The sequence below is a fragment of the Vigna umbellata genome, chromosome 1 (assembly GCF_029865625.1).
Source record: "Vigna umbellata cultivar VRB3 chromosome 1, Vumbellata_1.0, whole genome shotgun sequence".
Taxonomy (NCBI): domain Eukaryota; kingdom Viridiplantae; phylum Streptophyta; class Magnoliopsida; order Fabales; family Fabaceae; genus Vigna; species Vigna umbellata.
In genome coordinates this window covers 96,588,482-96,608,474 of record NC_142165.1, presented here as the reverse complement: position 1 = coordinate 96,608,474, position 19,993 = coordinate 96,588,482, and the positions used below count along the sequence as shown (strand labels likewise).

The following is a 19,993-nucleotide window of genomic DNA, read 5'->3' as shown; positions in this document are numbered from 1 at the left end:
GTCTTTCTTTGAAAGAGAAAAGTTTTTTCAAGTTTTTAGATTTAATTGTATTTGAATCTATCATCTTATTTAAAGTAAGACTTTTTGAACCGGTTAATCCTCCAAACGGTATAGAATATGAAACTTTTTATATTCAAAATGGATATAAAAAGTCTAGATCATATATTATACATTCCTTACCTAGCGAATTTTTTATACTGACTTCAGAATCGGTATAAAAATTGAATACTTTTTATACTCATTACATCTATATCTGTTTGAAAATCGATATAAAAAGTATTTTTTTTAACTAAACAGCTATTTTAATTAGTGGTGAATGAATTTATATATATATATATATATATATATATATATATATATATATATTATAGTTATTATTTTTATCTTTAATATTATTTCTTATATTATTATTTTATTATTAATATTATCAATAATTTTATTATTAAAATATAAAATTATTTATATTATTATTATTAATTTTATTGCTTAATATTAAAATTATTATTATTTAATATATAAAAAATTTACACTATAAAAATCCATTGTCGAATTATGTTAATAATTAAATTTAATTAAATAATTATATATAGAGTAGAATTTTTCATATTCCACAAGATTATTTTCTTTTAGATTTATATAAAATTCATTTTTTTTTATTTTCTATTTTTAAAGTTTCATAAAATTATTTATAAATCCTTTTATGAAATATAAAAAAATTGTTAGAAATAAAAAAAATTAGGTGACATTAAAAGAAAACAAGCATAGAAAATAAGCATTTAGTTTCTATATTATAAGTCATAAGTACCTTATTATACTTCGTAGGTGGTTAATCACTTCACTCGTTTCTAATAAAAAAAGTTAACATTAATTTCAGACTCAATTATTTATCTTTGTGTCCAACTTAAACGAAAATAAAGTATGTCAAGACTCAATAACAATTGAGTTAATAAAAGTGTGTTAAGATAAATAAATGAGACAAATATATCATATTGTAATAGAAACAAAATTAACGGTTAGAAATTCAAATACAAATTAAAAATTCTCACAAAAATGAAAAAGTTAAGTAAAACAAACAAAGACGTATTGACGTTAAAATTTTATATTGGGAATGATGTTATGTCACTCTTATATGAATAACTCTAAATTAGAGATAGTTAATCTCTTCCGTTTATACCAACAAAAGATTTTCAAAAAAAGTAACGTGTGATGTAATATGATATTAAATAATTAAGTTTATTGAATATGGGTATAAAAATATTTATATTAGCTTTACAAAAAAATTAAGTTCTTTATTCTTGAAGATTTAGTTTTATATGCTTAAAATTGACTGGATCTAATAATAACATAATCAAATGAAAAGAGTAATACAACCACTGCGACAGCTATCTTTTGTATGTCGTGTTAGAAAAATGATTCTGAATCACGTGAATTTGTAGAACTGCGTAGCTTTCATTTCATTATTTTATTATATATCATCGTCATTAATATTTCTTTCTGCACCCCTAATTGTACTCTCCACACTATCTCTCGTTAAAAATATATAAAAATCACTACACCTCTTTATTTTTGATATTTTTCGAATTAGGTGTTCGACAGGATATTTTCGGATTCAAAAAATGCTTTCTAAAACACCCATTCGAAATATTAAAAAAATTGGAAAGAGTATTCCAGATATTTACAGATCCAAAAACATTTTCCGTAGTACTTGTTCCAGAAGATATTTGGATCTGTAACACTTGTTTCGAATATTTTTTTTCTTATCTTGAAATGTATTTTCGAGGCAAAAATTTATTTTCTAGAAATATCGTTTGAAACGGTCATTTTATAATATAAAGAAAGAATTCCAAAACTTGTTTCGGAAATTTTTTTTCTTATTTGGAATGTATTTTCGAGACCGAAATGTATGTTCGAACGTAGAAATATCTTTTTTGAAACAGTCATTTTAAAATACAAAGAAGGAATTCCAAAACAGGATGTTTGGTTATTTTCAGATCTGAAATATTCATTCCGAAATGTACCGTGAATTTTAATAAAATATTTTAATTAATTGTTTTTTTTTTTTTTTTGGAATCCTCTAGATAAGTTCTTCGAGTTTTAACTTTTAGAATGAATTCATGGGACTTTAAGCGTTCCACTTTTATAGGCTTTGAATTTGAGATCTATTTCACATCAAATGAATAACATATTACTAATCTTCCAATGTTTGCCCTTTGCTTAAGTAATCAACAAACCACAACATCATATCAATGTTTTGTGTAATTAACATTTGAACGAAGACTTTTTTTCGATAGAGACTATGGGCGGTGGCAGTGTCCGTTTAGTAGCTTCCTAGCGCTGGATTGGACAAAATTCCAAAGTAAGGATGCGCCGTTGCAAGTCAACAACTCTTACCTAAAACATTACTATTTTTTTTATTTTTAAATATTATCATCAAAATATTGTTTTAATAGTTAAATATGTTTTATTCTAAATTTTACTAATTTTTTTATTTTAAATTTTTATATATTTTTAAAATTATATGTATCAATGGAAGTATCAACAACTCTTACCTAAAACATTACTATTTTTTTTATTTTTAAATATTATCATCAAAATATTGTTTTAATGGTTAAATATGTTTTATTCTAAATTTTACTAATTTTTTTATTTTAAATTTTTATATATTTTTAAAATTATATGTATCAATGGAAGTATCAACAACTCTTACCTAAAACATTACTATTTTTTTTATTTTTAAATATTATCATCAAAATATTGTTTTAATGGTTAAATATGTTTTATTCTAAATTTTACTAATTTTTTTATTTTAAATTTTTATATATTTTTAAAATTATATGTATCAATGGAAGTATTGAGACGTAAACTTTCAAAACATTCTAAACATAAAAATTTTGATTTCACAAGTCTTGATAAGTTGTCATTGTAATATTGTACTGTGAGCAAAAATCCTTCTCTATTTCTTTTTAAAAAAGCATAATTTTATTTTTATTAACTTTCTTTCAACTTTTGAAACCTATACAAGAAAACACTCAACAAAGTTAAAACATATAACATTCTCAATTAGAATTCAAATTCAATTACCTATAATAATTAAAACATCTTAACAAGAGAGTTCGCTTGATTTTTTTCCTAAAACATAATAAGTTAAGCAATATGCAACATTTTCTAAATAAAATAATTTAACCATGAAGCAAATAAGTTAAACTAAATGTATTGAAATATTCTTGGATTATCATCTTTATCAAACCACGAATGATTTTTTAGATGCATTTGATATAAACACATTTTACTTAATCTTTCGTACCTAATCAATTTAATTTGGTGGGTATTATCAAATTTGATGACGCTTTTCCAAATCACGTTCTAAAGAATTTTCAAATTCATTACATATAACTAACTGTAAGACTTTTAAAGAGTTGTTCTTCATTTTCTTCAATTTTTGGATTCTCATTAAATTTCTCAAGTTTAGCTGACACAGATGCATTTTTTTCATCTTCATCACAAGTCTTTCTCTTAAAAAAATTATTTTTTTTACTCTTCATCATAATTTTTAATGGTATGCACTTCATTTATTTCACTATATTGTTGATTTATGACTACATATATCTGGATTCTATGATTGGGATTGTCTTTGATTGCTTTTTGATTATGTCCAAGTTGAATGTGGTGGGGAACAAATGTTATCCATTACACTTTAACTTGTTTCGCATATTAATGACGGACCACAGATGGATTTATCCATCGATAATTATCGACGAACACAATTTGTTAATAAATGTTTTCGATAAAAGCATTACCAATAGATCATTGCTTGTCAGTAATCTGTCAAAAAAAGTTAAATACTAACGGATTTTTGACATTACTAGCCACATTTATTTGCTGGTAATATAAGTTTTTTTTTAAGTTTTTTTTTGTAGTGAAGTAATTTTTTAATATTATTATTCTCTTACATAGTTTCAAAACCTAACATAGACTTATTTATACAAGGAAGAGTTTAATCAACTATTAAAACATGATTTTATGATATTTGACTAAGAGATATGCTAGAAAAATCATACAGGAGGAAATCAAATTATTTAAAAAAGAGATAAAAAATAAACTTACTCAAATATTTTTTAACTTCTCAATTTCATCGTGGTAATTTGATTTTAAAAAGATCAAAAATTGAGAGTGAAAATTAAAATAAAAAAAGAAGGTGAAAAAGAAAAACGAAAGAAATGAAAGAAAACATAATGCATAAGGGGAGAAGGGGTTATTGCGCATGGTTTTACAAGTTTAAAATAAAAACTTTTTAAAACTTACTATAAATAATATAATAATATGAAATATAATTTTAAAAAATATATATAAAAAAGAAAATGAGAAAAGTTTGGGATAGTTGTGACTCTCTTGTCATAACCAACATTCCTCATTGTTTAGATTGACACATAAGTTGATACCAATTTATAAGAAAAAACACATTTAGTTATTTTTAAACGAAATAAAAACTAAATTAAGAAAAAATAAATAAACATATTAAATCAATTCTACAAATAATGAGATGAAAATAATAATTAAGTCTAATATTTATATAACAACATATACTTATCCAACTAGAAAAACAAGTACAGATAGGGTGTCACAATATAACAAAAAGAGAACATATATAGAAATTTACTCAAGATGAAAAGGTTTTGGTTTAAGGAGAAGTGGTAGTTTCTTTGAGACAACAAGTCCAAATATCTCGGTCATGTCTAGTGTAGCAGTACCAGTTTCAGGCAACTTCCAGTCGAACCAACAAAGAAGATTAGCAAGCACATACTCAATTGAACTGATTCCAAAACTCATTCCAGGACATCCTCTTCTTCCAAAACCAAATGGAATAAAGTGAAAGTTTTCTTGGTTTTTGAAATCAAAATCACTGTTTTCAAATCTCTCTGGCAGAAACTCTTCAGGACGATCCCAAAGTTTAGGATCCATTTGCATTGCCCATGCATTGATATATACCGTTGTTTTTGCAGGAATATCGTATCCATTTAGTTTTACATCAGACATTGTTACTCGAGGAGCCAAAAGAGGAGTTGCAGGGTGCAACCTTATAGTTTCTTTGACTACACAGTTTAGAAATCGCATTTCATTGACATCATTCTCTTCCACCTTTGATTTATGACCTACTACTCTCCTCACTTCTTCTTGCACTTTTTTCATTGTGGTTGGGTTCCTCATAAGTTCTGACATGGCCCATTCTAATGTGGCTGCAGTTGTGTCGGTACCTCCCAGAAACATGTCCTAAAAAATTAACAATTGAAATTTTCATTAAACTTGTAACAATGACAACAATATACAATTTTCAATTGTAAACCAAGCCTACCATATTTATCAACTTGAAAATTACTATAAGTTTTATCTTCCAACAATCGAAAGATTAAACTTAAAATAACGCTTAACCGTTTCTAATCCTTTAATTTAACGTTTAAAAATATAAATCTTATTTTCTTAAAATTTAAAGAACTAAAATAATTTTTAGATTTGAAAACCAAATTGAATTAACTTTAAATTTTAAAGACTAAAACTATAACTAACTTTTTATTGAAAGAAAAATGAAAGTATATATATATGTGACAGTAAAAGTTGAATAATCAATAAAAATTGAATGCTATTATATGACCAAGACATTAGAAGTTGACAAAGACAATATAAGTGACAGAAAATGGACTGATCAACTGCATATCAACTGCTACAAGCGATGCAGTCCACGAAAAATAAACATGGTGGTGACCATATTTATTACATGAACATAAAACTATCTAATCTATATAGACATTTTAAAACATTATTTTATATATATTATGTGCCATATATATACGTGTAACTGTGAGCTACAGCTACGGAAATAAATTACAAGTGAATATAAGATGGGAAAAAAAAGATACCGTTATCAGTGATTTGATGTCATTTTTGGTGAACTCGTATCCTAGCGTGTTGTCCTCGTGATGGTTGAGGAGAATATCCAAGAAATCTTTCATTTTGGAGTGTTCACCTTCTCTTCTAAGCCTCATACGTTCTGCAATCACCTCTTCAAATAAAGCATCCATTGCTGCAGCTGTGGCCTTGTATTTCTGAATTTTTCCAGTAACAACATCAACCCAACCCAACCAAGGGAAGTAATCTCTAACGGTGAAAGCTGCAATATGAATCAAGGCTTCCCTTGCCAACACTATCACTCTGCTGTAACCATCTCCTGCAAACTTCCTTCCAAGAGCACATTTACACACGATACTATTTGTTGTTGACATAATCATCTCACTTAGATTTACGTAACTGGCATCGTTCGAGCTTGCTTCACGTAGCTTTTTCACCAACTCCCCACCTTCTTCTTCTCTGATGACTCGAAATGATTGCACCCTTTTGGTGGTCAAAAGTTGAAGAACACATATTTTTCTTTTCAGTCTCCAGTTTTCTCCATAGAGTGAGAAGCCAACATCTGTGCATCCGTAGAGTAAGATTTTAGAGGAAGTGTTTTGGGGTCGGTCCGAAAAGGCTAGGTCATGTGTTTTGATTATTTCGGTGACCAAATCTACAGATGAAACGACGAGGGTTGGATTTTGCATCTGCCCCAACTGCAACATCATTATATCTCCATATTTTAGAGAGAGATCTCGAAGAGCTCGATGTGGCAGTGTCCCAAACTGATGCAGATTGCCTATGAATGGGAGCTTTGGTGGAGATGGTGGCAGATTCAGATTGGTTTTTGGTTTGGATCTTCTTGCGAGCTTAAAGAATAACAGAACACTGATGAAGAAGGAAAGAGAAAGATAGAAGGTAGAAGAGAATACTCCTTCCATTTGCTCAAAAGGCCTTTGTTTAAGAACCATTTATTTTTTTCGATATCAATCTATACTTATCAGACTACATTTATAACATGGCTTTCGACTAATGAAAACTTTAAATATTATTAACATTTATTACCTATTATTATTTGTATCTTTTTATTATATTCCGATACTCTCGTATTTATATTTTTATCATTTGTCTACCTATCAGTTAATCAGAAGGATGATATATAAAACAAATTATTTATATGTTTTATAAAAAAAGTATCATAAATGATAATAGAAAACAAAAATGATAAATAAAATATATTTTTATAGACTAAAAGTTTGTAAGTAAAGTAAACAATTTATTTGAATTTATGTGTAAGCAAGTTTATGTAAAAGTTTAGTTTTTGTTTTTATTTTTATTTTTTCAAATATTTATGTATATGTATGGGAGCGGTGAAGGTCAAGGTTTAGTGATAAGATCGAAAATTGAAATTTGTCTGTGGCCAATGTTGCACTTGGATTGAGATCGATAGATGATTCTAGACCCTTACCGATAAAATAATTTCTTTTAAAACAAGTCTTATATACTTTGCCTTTTTTATCAATAAAAATAATATTTTAGCATAAATTTTGTAAGAGTTAATGAATTATTTATATATATAATTATTTTTTAAATTTATGTTCGAAAGGAAAAATTCACGCAATAATTTTATTAATAGGTTGTTTACAAATAATGGTGAAATAGACCGCAAATGTCGTAGAAAGATATCTATGCTAGAAACTTTGCATGGATATTAGGAAGTATACAAAAGCAGGAAAATGCAACGGGTGAAGTAAACAAAATGTGTCGTTATAATTTGGTTTATATTTTAAATTCTTTAAAAAAAATAATCTACTCTAACCTTATATCGAATCATTGAGTTATTTTAGTCAGATTTGAAAGAAAATGTTTTTTTAAATTATTCTAAATTTTAAAAATAAATGTTTTAGAATAAATTATAAAAGAAATATATATAGAGAGACTTTGATCCTAAGCAAATATTTTTCTTTATACAGTCATATAACAAAAAAGTTAATAAAAATGACATAAAATATATTCTTATCATTATTAATTTATTGTTATTAAATTTTGTTATTACCACGTTATTTGCTTCATGTAAGAATTTGGTCATCACAATCATATCATCCTACGAACCATAAAAAAAAATAAGTTTGTTTAAATTACATTCTATACATGTTTTAAATTATTTATATTAAAAAGTAAATTTTAAATCTAATTTAATTTCACAAAAATCTACTAATATATTGTAAACTAACTTAAACATTAGTCTATATTTTAAGCTCGTTAACCTAATTTATGTGACTTTCAACACACTCCTGATATCCAGACATATACTTATAATGTGTTCGACTAAAGATAAATGGATAATCTGATAGCGGTCTAATAATGACCCAATAGCAGATGAAATAATTAGTCTAATAAAGAATAAATTTCTCTATAACGAATAACACAATAGGCCCAAAAAACAATAAATCTTCTTATATATAGCGAGTGACGTAATAAATCGAACAATCACCAAATATCACTAAAAAATGTTACATTCATAACTTTGATACAGTGAATTTTAAGTCTAGCTCCATTTTACAAAACTAGTTGTCTTTAGAACACTAATTAACTAATATATAAAATCAATTCAAATGTTTATTCATTTTGTATCAAAACTTACAAGCTTCACTCACCTCGTCCCTTATGCGTCACATTCATGTCTCTTCAAGTTTATCACATTATATAATTTACAACTTTTTAGAAGACCCGCGTGCATTGAAATTGGATTAAGAGATTTTGTATTTGCACATTATCATCTTTGTTGACATTTCAACCAGAAGCAAACAACAAAGTCCACTTATGTGATAGAGTAAATTTTTAAGAATTACAACGTTCACACAAGTAACATATAAACATTTTTTTATACTCTTAGCATTTATTTTTTGTTCTACATGAGGCTAGAACAATAGAATCAATATAAATCATTTTCAAATATTCGTAAGATCAATACATCAACCACGTACAATATCCACTTCTTAAATAGTGTGTCCCCGTTACATCATTAACATCAATTCACATCAATTTAACCTTTAAAATTACATCTTATATATAACGAAATTCATTTAACAAAGTTAAACAAATCAATTAAATTTTTTTTGTATGATATATATATATATATGAGAGTATTTCATAAAATGTATCAACTCAAAAAAGAGTATACGCAAGTTAGAAAACCTCACACACACACACACACACACACACACACACATATATATATATATATATATATATATATATATATATGCTAACACACGTACACATTTTTTTCAGTTGGTACATCTTAGCAATGTGTACCGGGTTTTAGTAGACAAAAATATCCTTATATATCATGGATTCTAAGTTTTAAGGTTAAGGGTATTTTAATAATTTTCATTCTCAAAACTAAAAAAACCCCTCAAACCCTTACTCACCTCTCTCATTCCCTCTCAACCCCTTCTCTTTCATCTCTCTCACTCCAACCTTTTCTATGTCATCCCTATTGTGCCCGAATTGAAAACCATGCAATATTTTTTAACAACTTAATAGTCAAAATATCAAATTTTCTCAAAATAAACTATTAATTCTAAAATTTAAAAATGATTTAATAATAATAAGAAGGGAAAATATATAACACAGTCCTCCAATCAAAAATCAACATCAACATCATCAATTATTTTGTTATTAAAGTGGAAAACAAATGAACAAACAGAGAAAGAGCAACAAATTGCGGTGTCGCGAATTATTGTTTGGGTGAGAGAGAGTATGGAGATGAGAGATAAACAAATTGGATAAGTGAAGAAGATGAATTAGGGTTATGCAAGTGTTTCTGATCTTTTCAACTGGAACTACAGTAGGGATGATATATATAACAAACATATTTATTTAATTAAGATAAAAATTCTTTTCAAGTTTTTTAATTTTTATTTTAGGAAGTTTAGCTGGAATGAAAATTTTTAACGCTTTGAGCGATAAAAACATTTTGTTCTGTTTCCGTTTCTAAGAAAGTTTTTTTTCTTTAAATGTTGAATAGAATTGTCTTCAAATTAAATAACATAATATATTTAATTTAAATTGATCTTGGAATATAGTTAATAATATTTTTTTAATGAAAAACAATGGTTAAAACCCTTTGAATCTTTAAAAGATATTTTATTTATTTTATTTTGTGCTTTTAGACTATTTTGAAAAAAAAAATTAAGCTTATATATTTATTAGATTTGGCTCGCTTAACCATTTTATCCCCATTTTATTTGTCAATAAAGTTCCAGTAATGTTTTAAGAAGATTCTTTTTCGATTATTTGACGTATTTTAAAAGATTTTAATCACCCATTGCGTTGATTTTGACTGTTTTCAAGTTTCTATATACAAACATGTACTTTCAAACGTTTAGGTAAGTGTAAGCTTATGGAAATGGATTGTAGTTATTTTAAGAAACTAAATTTTATTTTAAAATGAGACTTTATAGAAAAGTAGTTTTGTAGTACCCCTTTTTGTACTCGGTCTAATGTCCAAAATAAATTCCATGTGTACTTGATCGTCATCATTACTATTAATATATTATGTTAATAATATTTTAATTTAATTTTATATCGAAATTGTTTTATAATATCAAGGCCGAATCTTATTTTAGACAAAAACTGTAGTTTGTTTAAACTTTCTACTCGTGAGCATGAGTCAAGACAGAATTTAAATGCTAGTTTGAATTCTATTTCAATAATTGGTGTTTTTTTCGCTTCGCAAACTGCATATTTAATATTGGTTAGATGTATGTGTGAAAACAATATTAGTATTGTGTCCATTTATGATTTTTGTTTATTCTTTTAATGTTATCATCACACGTTAGCTTTTCATTAAAATATATTGCGTGCATTTTGTGATTCATTAAGATTTTAGAATGACAAATATTTTATTTTATTTTCGTTTGAATGCTAACTATTTTAGCTCTGACACTTATTTTTTAAACATATCTGTGTGACTCAGCTTCCTACCGGCAACAAATACGTTGACTTTAATTTACTTCTGGTTGCATCTAAATGTGTTCTATTACGAAAAGCATCTGCATCCTTCTTTTTTTATAATTTAGAGCACCCAACATCCTTTTCGAACTTATTTTAATTAGTCGGTGCAATTTTACTTTATTGCTTTGAATTCTTATATTTTATCTTATTTTAGAAAAAAAAAAAACACCAATAATTGTGAGCATTAAATGATCGTTACAAATTTTTAATGATAAAATTTTATACAGATATAAAATAAATAATGTTTCAATAATAATAGAATAGAGGTGAAACGTTTGGTACGTTAAGTTCCTAACAAACTCTAAAATAGTTGTCTCATAATTGTTAGTAACATTAAGTCTTTTTCTTCTCTGCATGAAATTATTTGTAAAAATTATTCTGATATTTAGTAAATATCGATAAATAAAGTTCATTTTTTACAAAATAAAAAATACAATCACTTATTTTTTACTTTTAAAAATTTATATTTATAGATTTCGAAATCAATTTTTAATTAATATTGGATGAACAATTTTTTTATTTTTAAATTTATATTTATAGATTTTGAAATTAATTTTTAATTAATATTGATTTAATTATGAATCAATAGTTAATAAACATTGTAAATATATTTTATCTTTAAGTTTAATTATCATTAGAAAAAATACAAATCTTTTATTAATTAATAGTTGTCCAATTTATAGATGAACTGTTTGAGGATATGTGAAAACCGATCACCTAGTCAACTGTTGAACAAACATTTATACGATATATAAATAATAATCATTAAATTCTACTGATAAATATAATTATAATAAAATATATTAATGATGATCTTGTTTCTTAAAGTATGTAAAATATTGTATGTGTATGAATCTGTCGTGTAAGAAGTGATTGGAAATGGATGGATATAACTATTAAATCAACTCTCCACCAAAATATTAAAATAATTTTATCTTTCAATCCACATAATATTATATTGTATAAAGTTTTCGTGTATGAAGTAGGTTGGAAGTATATGGATTAGATCATAGACTTTCACAATTAACTCTGAACTAAAATGGAATCCAAGAAGATAGAGTTAAGATAGAAAGTTGGTTATGATAGTCTCTCATAATACAAATTATTAGAGGTTTTTCTTATAAAAAATATCTCCAATCAAGATACATAGAGACCCACCGCCGTCATAAATCCCAATTCACTCTCCAAGAAACTGTTAAATGGATGAGTGAATCATACATACACACTGATACAAAACACGCTTTTTATTACTTCAGTTATGTTACATCATTTTCATATCCAAAATATATATGGATGACGTAAAAAAATGACTTATTTTAGAAATGTCAAAATATAATTTTACGTCAGCCTAGATCATAAAAAAGCATATGAAAAATTATTTTTGCATCAGTTTAAAAAGGAATCGACATAAACATACTCAGTCAAGTTTTAAAAAAGAAAAGAAAATAGACTTTTTGTAACTATTCAAAAAGAATAGGTATAAAAAATAAAAATAAAAACTCATTTTGAAGTAAAAAATATTTGCATATCATTAGAGAAAATTCCTTTTATTTTCAATGAAGAGGTGAGAGATGACAGAGTTTTATGAAGTCTTATACACTTGACTTCGACAAACTCTAAAATTACAACAAAATTTGCGTTCAACTTCTCAATCACAATAGTATCCAAAATCATAATGTAATCATCAATATCTATATATACGTTATTTTCTACAAATCCTATAAATATACTATGTGTATTTTTCTATATTCATATACACATTCTACATGCGTACAAGTCGAGTTTTACAACAACAGAAATGGTAAAAAGTCTAATTGAGTACGGATAGTGACAATTCCGTTATTCGGTCTATATAAAAAAATTGTATTTATTATTTATCTTACTAACTATTAGATACTCGCATAAAAAAAATCTATAGATTTTTGTAAATTTGCCTACTCGCAAATATTTAAAAAAATATATTTAATATGTGTACCATATATCTATACGGTCAAATTACAATCGATCAGTTAAGGAAACGTCTCGATAAAGCGATCACAAATCCTAAAAAACTTTAAACACAACCATTAATTAAGCTTACAAGTAAGTCTTACTTATTAGGCATTGGGTCGTGATTACAGTAAGGTTAGTCATAAGTTCATCTTGAAACATATAAATACAAGTCTGAATTAAGGAGATATGTGATTGTATTTATTGTGAATTTAAGACTTTACTATGATAACTGATCAGGTAAAGTACTGACTTAAGCGTTGGAATGTCTTTGACAGGTATCGTCCGCACGGTTTGGAGTTTGGACATTGAGATCATAAAAGAAATTGAGATACTCAAGATAACGTTAAGTGATTAAGAGCAAAGTGTGAAAGAATGTTTGACTGTGATCCCCGACCCTACACTCGAAACAATACGTTTTTAAATAAGGTCCAAATTAAATTGCAAAAATCATAATATTTAAAACATACATCCAAAAGTTCAATGGACAACTAAATAATAGTTTTAATTCTATTTCAACATTTTCTTATTCAATCTTTTTTATCCGAAGATGCACACAAAAGAGTCATGACCTAAAGCAAATTAAGATAGAAAACAGTCCACCAACACATTCTGCAGTAACATAACAAATACACAAGAATCCCCAATGACATATATATGTGTTGTAGATATTCTTATAGATTGAGATGTCAAAATCAAAAGTACTACGAAATACAGGGATCTACTAAATGTAAATTGCAAAAGTAAATGATAACTGGAACACTATTAAGCTTCTCCTAAGATGGATACCCGTCAAGTAAGACATTTTAAGGCATTCAAAGAAATACATTTACCACAATATTAGAATACAAGTATTATAGTTATATATTAGAGTTCATTAGTTATGGTTATTATTATACATGGCAAGTTTTAGAATACAAGTTTTTCACGATTTTGGCACTCTTGTCACATGCTCAGTTTCTCACCTTCTTATCATGTTTTATTGCCTTATTGCAGTCCTCTTCAGCGTCCTGAAAGCTGCATATTTTCACAATATACACCATTTACATAGAAATGGTGAAAACTTACCACCATTCCTACACCATTTCTCCGTATAAAGCCATTTGACCCTTTTTGAGAAGCTTTAATACTGTTAAATTTTACATTCGTTATTAATCTAGTTATCAAGATTTATTGATTTTACAAGATTACCTTCTTTACAAAAGAATTTTATCAGAATACAAATGAAATGTTGAAGTAGAACTAACCTTCTCCTTCAAAAGCTCAGAAGTTTCTATTCCACCATTTGTATCCGACTGTGACAAAGCATAAGCAACACTAACTTGCTCCTGAATTGTTATCTGTATATCCAAAATCGTATTGAGAAGAAATTTATCAACGCCATGGGCGGAGATGAACAAGACAGAAGCACAACAATCGTTTTGACACCATAATGGAATTGCAGCCTGCAAATGATGCATACGCAAATATAAAAGTCAACAAAAGTTTCAGATACATATATCAAAAGATTCTCAAATGTCCTCAGTTCGTAAGACCTTAATTTAGTAAAAATTCCACTATCAAAATCAATTGGTCGGTTAGAGATAACATATATCTTTTTTTAACTAAAAAATTTATAATAAAAAACATTTAACTTCTATTTACAAATAATATTACAAAAAATAGTTATATAATAATTAATTTTAGAAATAAAAGATAATTAATTACTATAATAATTAATTTAAATACTGATTTATAAATTAAAAATTATGTCTTCAAAATAATTTCTATTATAAATAAAAAATTATAACCAAATTGTAAATTAATCTTTAAATTATCACTAACCTTAACTAGAAAGATATTAGTTACCAAAAAAAATTAGTGTTCAAAATAATCTTTGATTAATTAAAGATTAATTTAAACATTAATTTACTTTAATTCTTTTATACTGCATATATTATTATTATGACATCAAAGTAAATTAAATCACTAAATATATTTCTACATTTTATACTGTTCAAAAACATTTTGTCGTCTTGTTACGATAAGAAATTCTAGTTCATCTAAATTCCATTTGAAAAAGAAAATCATCCAACCACTAATAATTTTTCCGCCAAAAATAAGACAACACAGACAAGTCTTATATACAAGTTTTTAATTAAATAATAATAATAAAATAGAAACTAAATTAATTATTTTTAACTAAAAATGTATCTTTAATTATTTTTAATTAAAAATAATACTCTCCTTATTCATTCATAATTTTTAATTTAAACATAATATACTTGTGTCCTTATAAATAACAAAAAAACGCCATCTCTAGTTAACAAATTCCACAACAACATTTGTTAGTGATAAATACCCTAAACAATTGTTTGCTATACCTAAAAATCGATGTTCTTTTTACAATAAATTCTGTAACCTACAAACACTAAAGCAGAATGGAAACTTCCGAAAATGTATGTTTAGTAAAACATAACGTTTCGACGCGTAAAGTGCACGAACGATTGATCTAGTTTTGATAGTGATAACAAACGATTGATCTAGTTTTGATATACACACATTTTATAAACGAACTTAATCGATAAAGTCTAATATTTAAATTTTTAATGGATGAGCTAGTTTTGATAGCGATAACAAACTTACGTTATGGATTATACACAAACAAATTATATAAATGAACTTAATCTACAAAGTCTAATAGATAAACATTATAAAAGAAAGACCCAAAAATAGTTAGGATAGCTCAGTCTATCCACTTTAGAAAACCACGAACCAAGTTCACGATGATCAAACAACCTCACCTCCAGTCACCAACCTTGTCATTACCTCACCTCACCTCCTATTCAAAGTTTCTGGAGAACCAAGACCAAAAACAACATACTGAAAATAATAGAAAACAATGACCGATAAAATTAAAAGTGACAGAGTGCCCTAGAAAGGACAAGTTAATTTCAAGAACACAAAGCTCAAGGTACAAATACATCTCCAACTTTTCACCATAACCTTAGAACATATTTTTTCTTCTGTACATTGAATTCAGATTGATTCAAAATCCCCTGAATAAGGAGTAGAGGAAAGCTGAAGAATAACCAAACACCACACAAATGTACACATCCTTAGGAAGGTCAATGAAACAATATCTTAAATATTATCTCCTGAAGTGATCTCTCATAAAGAAGGGATATCTAAGGGCTTCCTTGGCTGTAAGTCTTTCAGAGGGATCAAATCTAAGTAATCCCTGCAACAGATGGATGAGATCGCCTGCTGAATGATCCACATGCTGCATTATAAGGTTCTGCAAATATTTGGGGAGAAAAAAATACGGACTAATATCAGTAAATTGCTTTTAATGTAAAATGAGAAAGTGAAAAATCATACAAACCTGTAACCTAGGAAGCTTCATTACAGCTTTGATACTCTCCCGCGAGGTTGCACCCTCAGGCCAGTCTAATCTACCCCTCCTAACATACTTCTCCGCATTTCGGCTGAACATTTGCATAACAAAAGACACATCAATAACTAAATTAACGATGGGTCAACTGAAATTTACCATGGTAAGTCACTTACTCGACTCTCTTCAACATGTGCTGCGGTAAGGGACCAAGTACCCTTTCCATCATAGCAAGATGTTCTAAATTTTCATGAGTCTGGAATAATGCTTCGCCCTGTAAAAGAAATTAACAAGTTATAGCGTACAAAAGAAAGGATGGATAATCGTTCTATGAATAAAAGGTTTTGAACATACCGTGCATAACTCAACCAATATACATCCTACACTCCATATATCGCATGGATAGCTCCAGCCGAGTCCTAATACACAGATGCAAAAAATTAAATGTATAAGACATAATACGTTCAAACACAAGTTAAGCCAGGCATTCCTTCCACAGCTTTCCATATAACATACCAAGGATAACTTCAGGCGCCCTATAATGACGAGTTGATACAATGTAAGTCTGATCATCACGTTCGTAAGTGGTGCTGCCAAAATCAATTACCTTTATGGCGCTAGATTTGGGAACTCTCTTGAAATAGGTACTTGGTGATCGAGACGAACTCTGTAAAAAAATACATTGGATCTATTCAATGAAACATGGCACTACAGAACGAATCACCATCTATCTCGAATACTTATACTAACACCCATATCAAGCAAAGACAACTAAACCTATGTGGTTAGGAAGTGCATTTTGAAGGCAATTTTTAAAATATCAAATCCAATATAACATAAAAATTAACAATAACAAAGTTAAACATACAAGTTTTGTATAAGTGGAAAGGCAATTAAGAACCACATGCTGAGAAAGGAATGTACCTTGTAGTCAGGCACTTTGACATACTCTGGCGAAACTAGTAATATATTTTCAGGCTTCAGGTCAGTATGAATCATCCGCAAATCATGCATGACTGCAAAATCATAAAATTATTTCATTAGAAAGTTAACAGGGTTAAACAAACAACACGGTCTAAGACTCACCAATAGTAGTTAGTATATATAATAATGAAGATCATTTACAATTACTTTATAACAATAAAGAACACAAAACGAAACATGATAAAAAAAAATTAGCTCAAAAGGAAGCTAGTTCAAGTAAACTACACACATGCTATACATTCCAATAGTTGTCTGCCAATCTCGCGGACAAGATCAATGGGAAATGAGCGATAATTGTTTTTCCGAAGAAAATCGTATAAGCTTGGTCCAAGTTTCTCAAACACCTGTTAAAACCATTTAAATTCATCGTTGTCTTAACCCCCAAATTATTTGTAAATTGGGGAAATCATTCCATCACAAATTAAATACTTACAATACAGATATGATTACGATAGTCAAACCAGTTCCGTATTTGCACACAACTGCAAGGAATAAGCTCATTTAACCAATGCAAAGGAATCAAGGATTTTACACTGTACTTTGCTTTTACTAGCATAGGACAGAAATTAGATTTAATCTACTTACCGATTCCCTCCTTTGTCATGTTTACCAAGCTGTTGAAGCACCTCAATTTCTATCATGGCTGCTTCTCGATACTTCTTTATCCCACGGACAATTTTAATCGCAACCATTTCCTTCCTTTCTCGGTCCCAGCATTCTAAGACCTGCCCAAAAGTTCCTTCACCCATTTTGCTATGGATCTTATCTGCAGACATATTTACACAAACATATAAACAATGCAACCCTAGCCAATGAAGTGAACTGTAACATCGACTTGAACATATACTGCCCATATGTTTATCCACACTAGATTAAAAACTCAATAAGATAAAAAAATCTACAATTGAAACAGGAATAATTGTTTTAAGGTATTATAAAAACATAAAATATGTCCACAATTAAAAAGTTCAGGTTGCGAATATGCTTATGCATGTGAATGCTGAGTTTCACAAACAAACTAAAAATATTAACTATGAATGTAAATTTCTTAATGATGGTAAGTGTAATTACAGCGAGAAGTTAAATTATCTCCAAGCGCAAACATGTAATGTCCATCTTTGTCATCATCTCGCCAAGGGGGAGAACCATTTTGAGCAACAGCCTTAACAAATAGGGAACAAGTGGTATGTTCTGAGGGACCCCTTGAAGGAGCATAGCTTGAAATAGCCCCAACATCTTGTCCACAAAACAATCCTACCTGAGCCTACACACAGCCATCCATTCATGCACCACTCAATAGTTAAAAAATAAAACTTCACCCAGTGTAATTAACGCAACCTACGCTCTCACCACCAACTCAAAATATAACCCAAAAAGAAGAAATTAAACAAATAAGCAAGGGAGCTCCAGTGGAGCTCCAGTAGAAAATTTAATTATATAGGGCAAGACAAACGAAAGGACAAGTATTGAAACAAATTTCAATAATTCACTTTAGAATGAAATAACATGCAATAAATTAAACAAATTCACACTGTGTAAGGTTTCAAACATTAGATCTTGAATAACAGATGCCCTATTTACGAATGATGATTTCGAAAACTATTATGCACCACATGAAAACGAATGATCTGATGGTGTAAATTACAAATTTGAAGTTTGGAAAATATTTATAAAAATGTGAACACAGAGAATCGCGTCAATAAAAGTCATACAGGAAGAACAGAAACTGTAAGAAGCAAGTGAATCTTCATTCTTAAAAGCGATAACGAAAATCTATATTTATCAAAATCAGATCTATGCACATATAAATCAAAACAAATTTACCAGAGAGACCACATATTAATTAAACAAACAAAAATAAAGACAAATGATTAAAATAATGAAGATCAACTGTTCTACCGATACACAGTCACGCAATACTGGGTAAAAGGGCAAAAACTAACAGATCCGATCAATAAAACAGAAAATATCGTCAAACAAACCCTGCGAGACAAAAGGAAACGTTACCTGATCGAAACAAAACCTAATATACATATATTCCACCAGATCTACACGCAGAAAAGATAATAGAGCAAGAAGAGAAAAAGAATTATCAGATCTGGGATTTTAGGGTGAATAAGCTACCTTAGGGACCTCAGGAATGTCCCAGCCCAACCTCGCTCTCTTTCTCGGTCGCCGATCCATATGAGAATGGGGAAATTCGAAAACGCGTTCCATCTCCATGATTCGAACAACTACGAAAACTTCAAAGTAGAGAAAGACAGATTAAGATGAAAGAGAAAATATGCTTGTGTGAAGATAGAGCCTCAGCTTCTGAAACCCTAATCTCGATGTTAGCCCAATAATAACGACCGTGTAGGCGGTATAGATGAAATCCTACCGTCCACGTGTCCACGCAATGGAGCATCTTGATAATAAACGGTTGGATCGCGCTATCAAAGTAACTATGGTTGAACTAGGTTCTGCCTTTTAACCATGGTTTGGTCAGGTTTGGTGGACCTGAGGAATGGAATAAATAATAAATAATTGCAAACATTTAGGTATGAATTTTTTTTCTAAAAAAACCCTTTCCAAAAACATTTACAAAAACTCAAACCCTTTGGGAAATATATACTAAAGTAGAACTACTTTTGTTTTCAGTTCTAAATTCGACTCTTCAGAAATCAGTTGAAATTCCAATATACATAGGACTAAATTTCACCACATATATCCTTTTTTATATAAAAATCACAAAATATATTT

At 28.2% G+C, this 19,993-nt stretch overlaps 2 protein-coding genes across 3 annotated transcripts; both read right to left on the bottom strand.

Annotated features, from left to right (window-relative positions):
- Positions 1-4,541: 4,541 nt before the first annotated feature.
- Positions 4,542-6,922, bottom strand: LOC124841355 (phenylacetaldehyde oxime monooxygenase CYP71AN24-like). The gene is made up of 2 exons (XM_047317610.2): positions 5,913-6,922; positions 4,542-5,268 (listed from the first exon to the last, which is right to left on the bottom strand). Exons 1-2 carry the CDS (start codon positions 6,852-6,854, stop codon positions 4,654-4,656), a joined length of 1,557 nt encoding a protein of 518 aa, XP_047173566.1. The 5' UTR covers positions 6,855-6,922; the 3' UTR covers positions 4,542-4,653.
- Positions 6,923-15,763: 8,841 nt separating this feature from the next.
- Positions 15,764-19,576, bottom strand: LOC124841345 (serine/threonine-protein kinase AFC2). 2 transcript variants are annotated; one of them, XM_047317595.2, is made up of 11 exons: positions 19,376-19,576; positions 18,323-18,515; positions 17,837-18,017; positions 17,685-17,733; positions 17,481-17,595; positions 17,192-17,283; positions 16,784-16,934; positions 16,622-16,686; positions 16,444-16,541; positions 16,259-16,361; positions 15,764-16,171 (listed from the first exon to the last, which is right to left on the bottom strand). In XM_047317595.2, the coding sequence occupies exons 1-11, from the start codon at positions 19,472-19,474 to the stop codon at positions 16,025-16,027; spliced, it is 1,293 nt and encodes a 430-aa protein (XP_047173551.1). In that variant the 5' UTR covers positions 19,475-19,576; the 3' UTR covers positions 15,764-16,024. The 2 variants fall into 2 exon arrangements, with proteins under 2 accessions (XP_047173551.1, XP_047173552.1); XM_047317596.2 differs by lacking the exon at positions 18,323-18,515 and having other exon boundaries at positions 19,376-19,529.
- Positions 19,577-19,993: the final 417 nt, after the last annotated feature.

Bases quoted from the DNA above. Each gene is read 5' to 3' on its own strand.
- LOC124841355 (XM_047317610.2), bottom strand. From the start codon at position 6,854: ATGGTTCTTAAACAAAGGCCTTTTGAGCAAATGGAAGGAGTATTCTCT. The intron at 5,269-5,912 runs GTATCTTTTTTT...TTAATTTTTTAG, and splicing joins ACATCAAATCACTGATAACG to GACATGTTTCTGGGAGGTAC.
- LOC124841345 (XM_047317595.2), bottom strand. From the start codon at position 19,474: ATGGAGATGGAACGCGTTTTCGAATTTCCCCATTCTCATATGGATCGG. The intron at 18,018-18,322 runs GTAATTACACTT...ATATGTCTGCAG, and splicing joins AGATAATTTAACTTCTCGCT to ATAAGATCCATAGCAAAATG. The intron at 16,935-17,191 runs GTACATTCCTTT...ATTTTTTTACAG, and splicing joins TCAAAGTGCCTGACTACAAG to AGTTCGTCTCGATCACCAAG.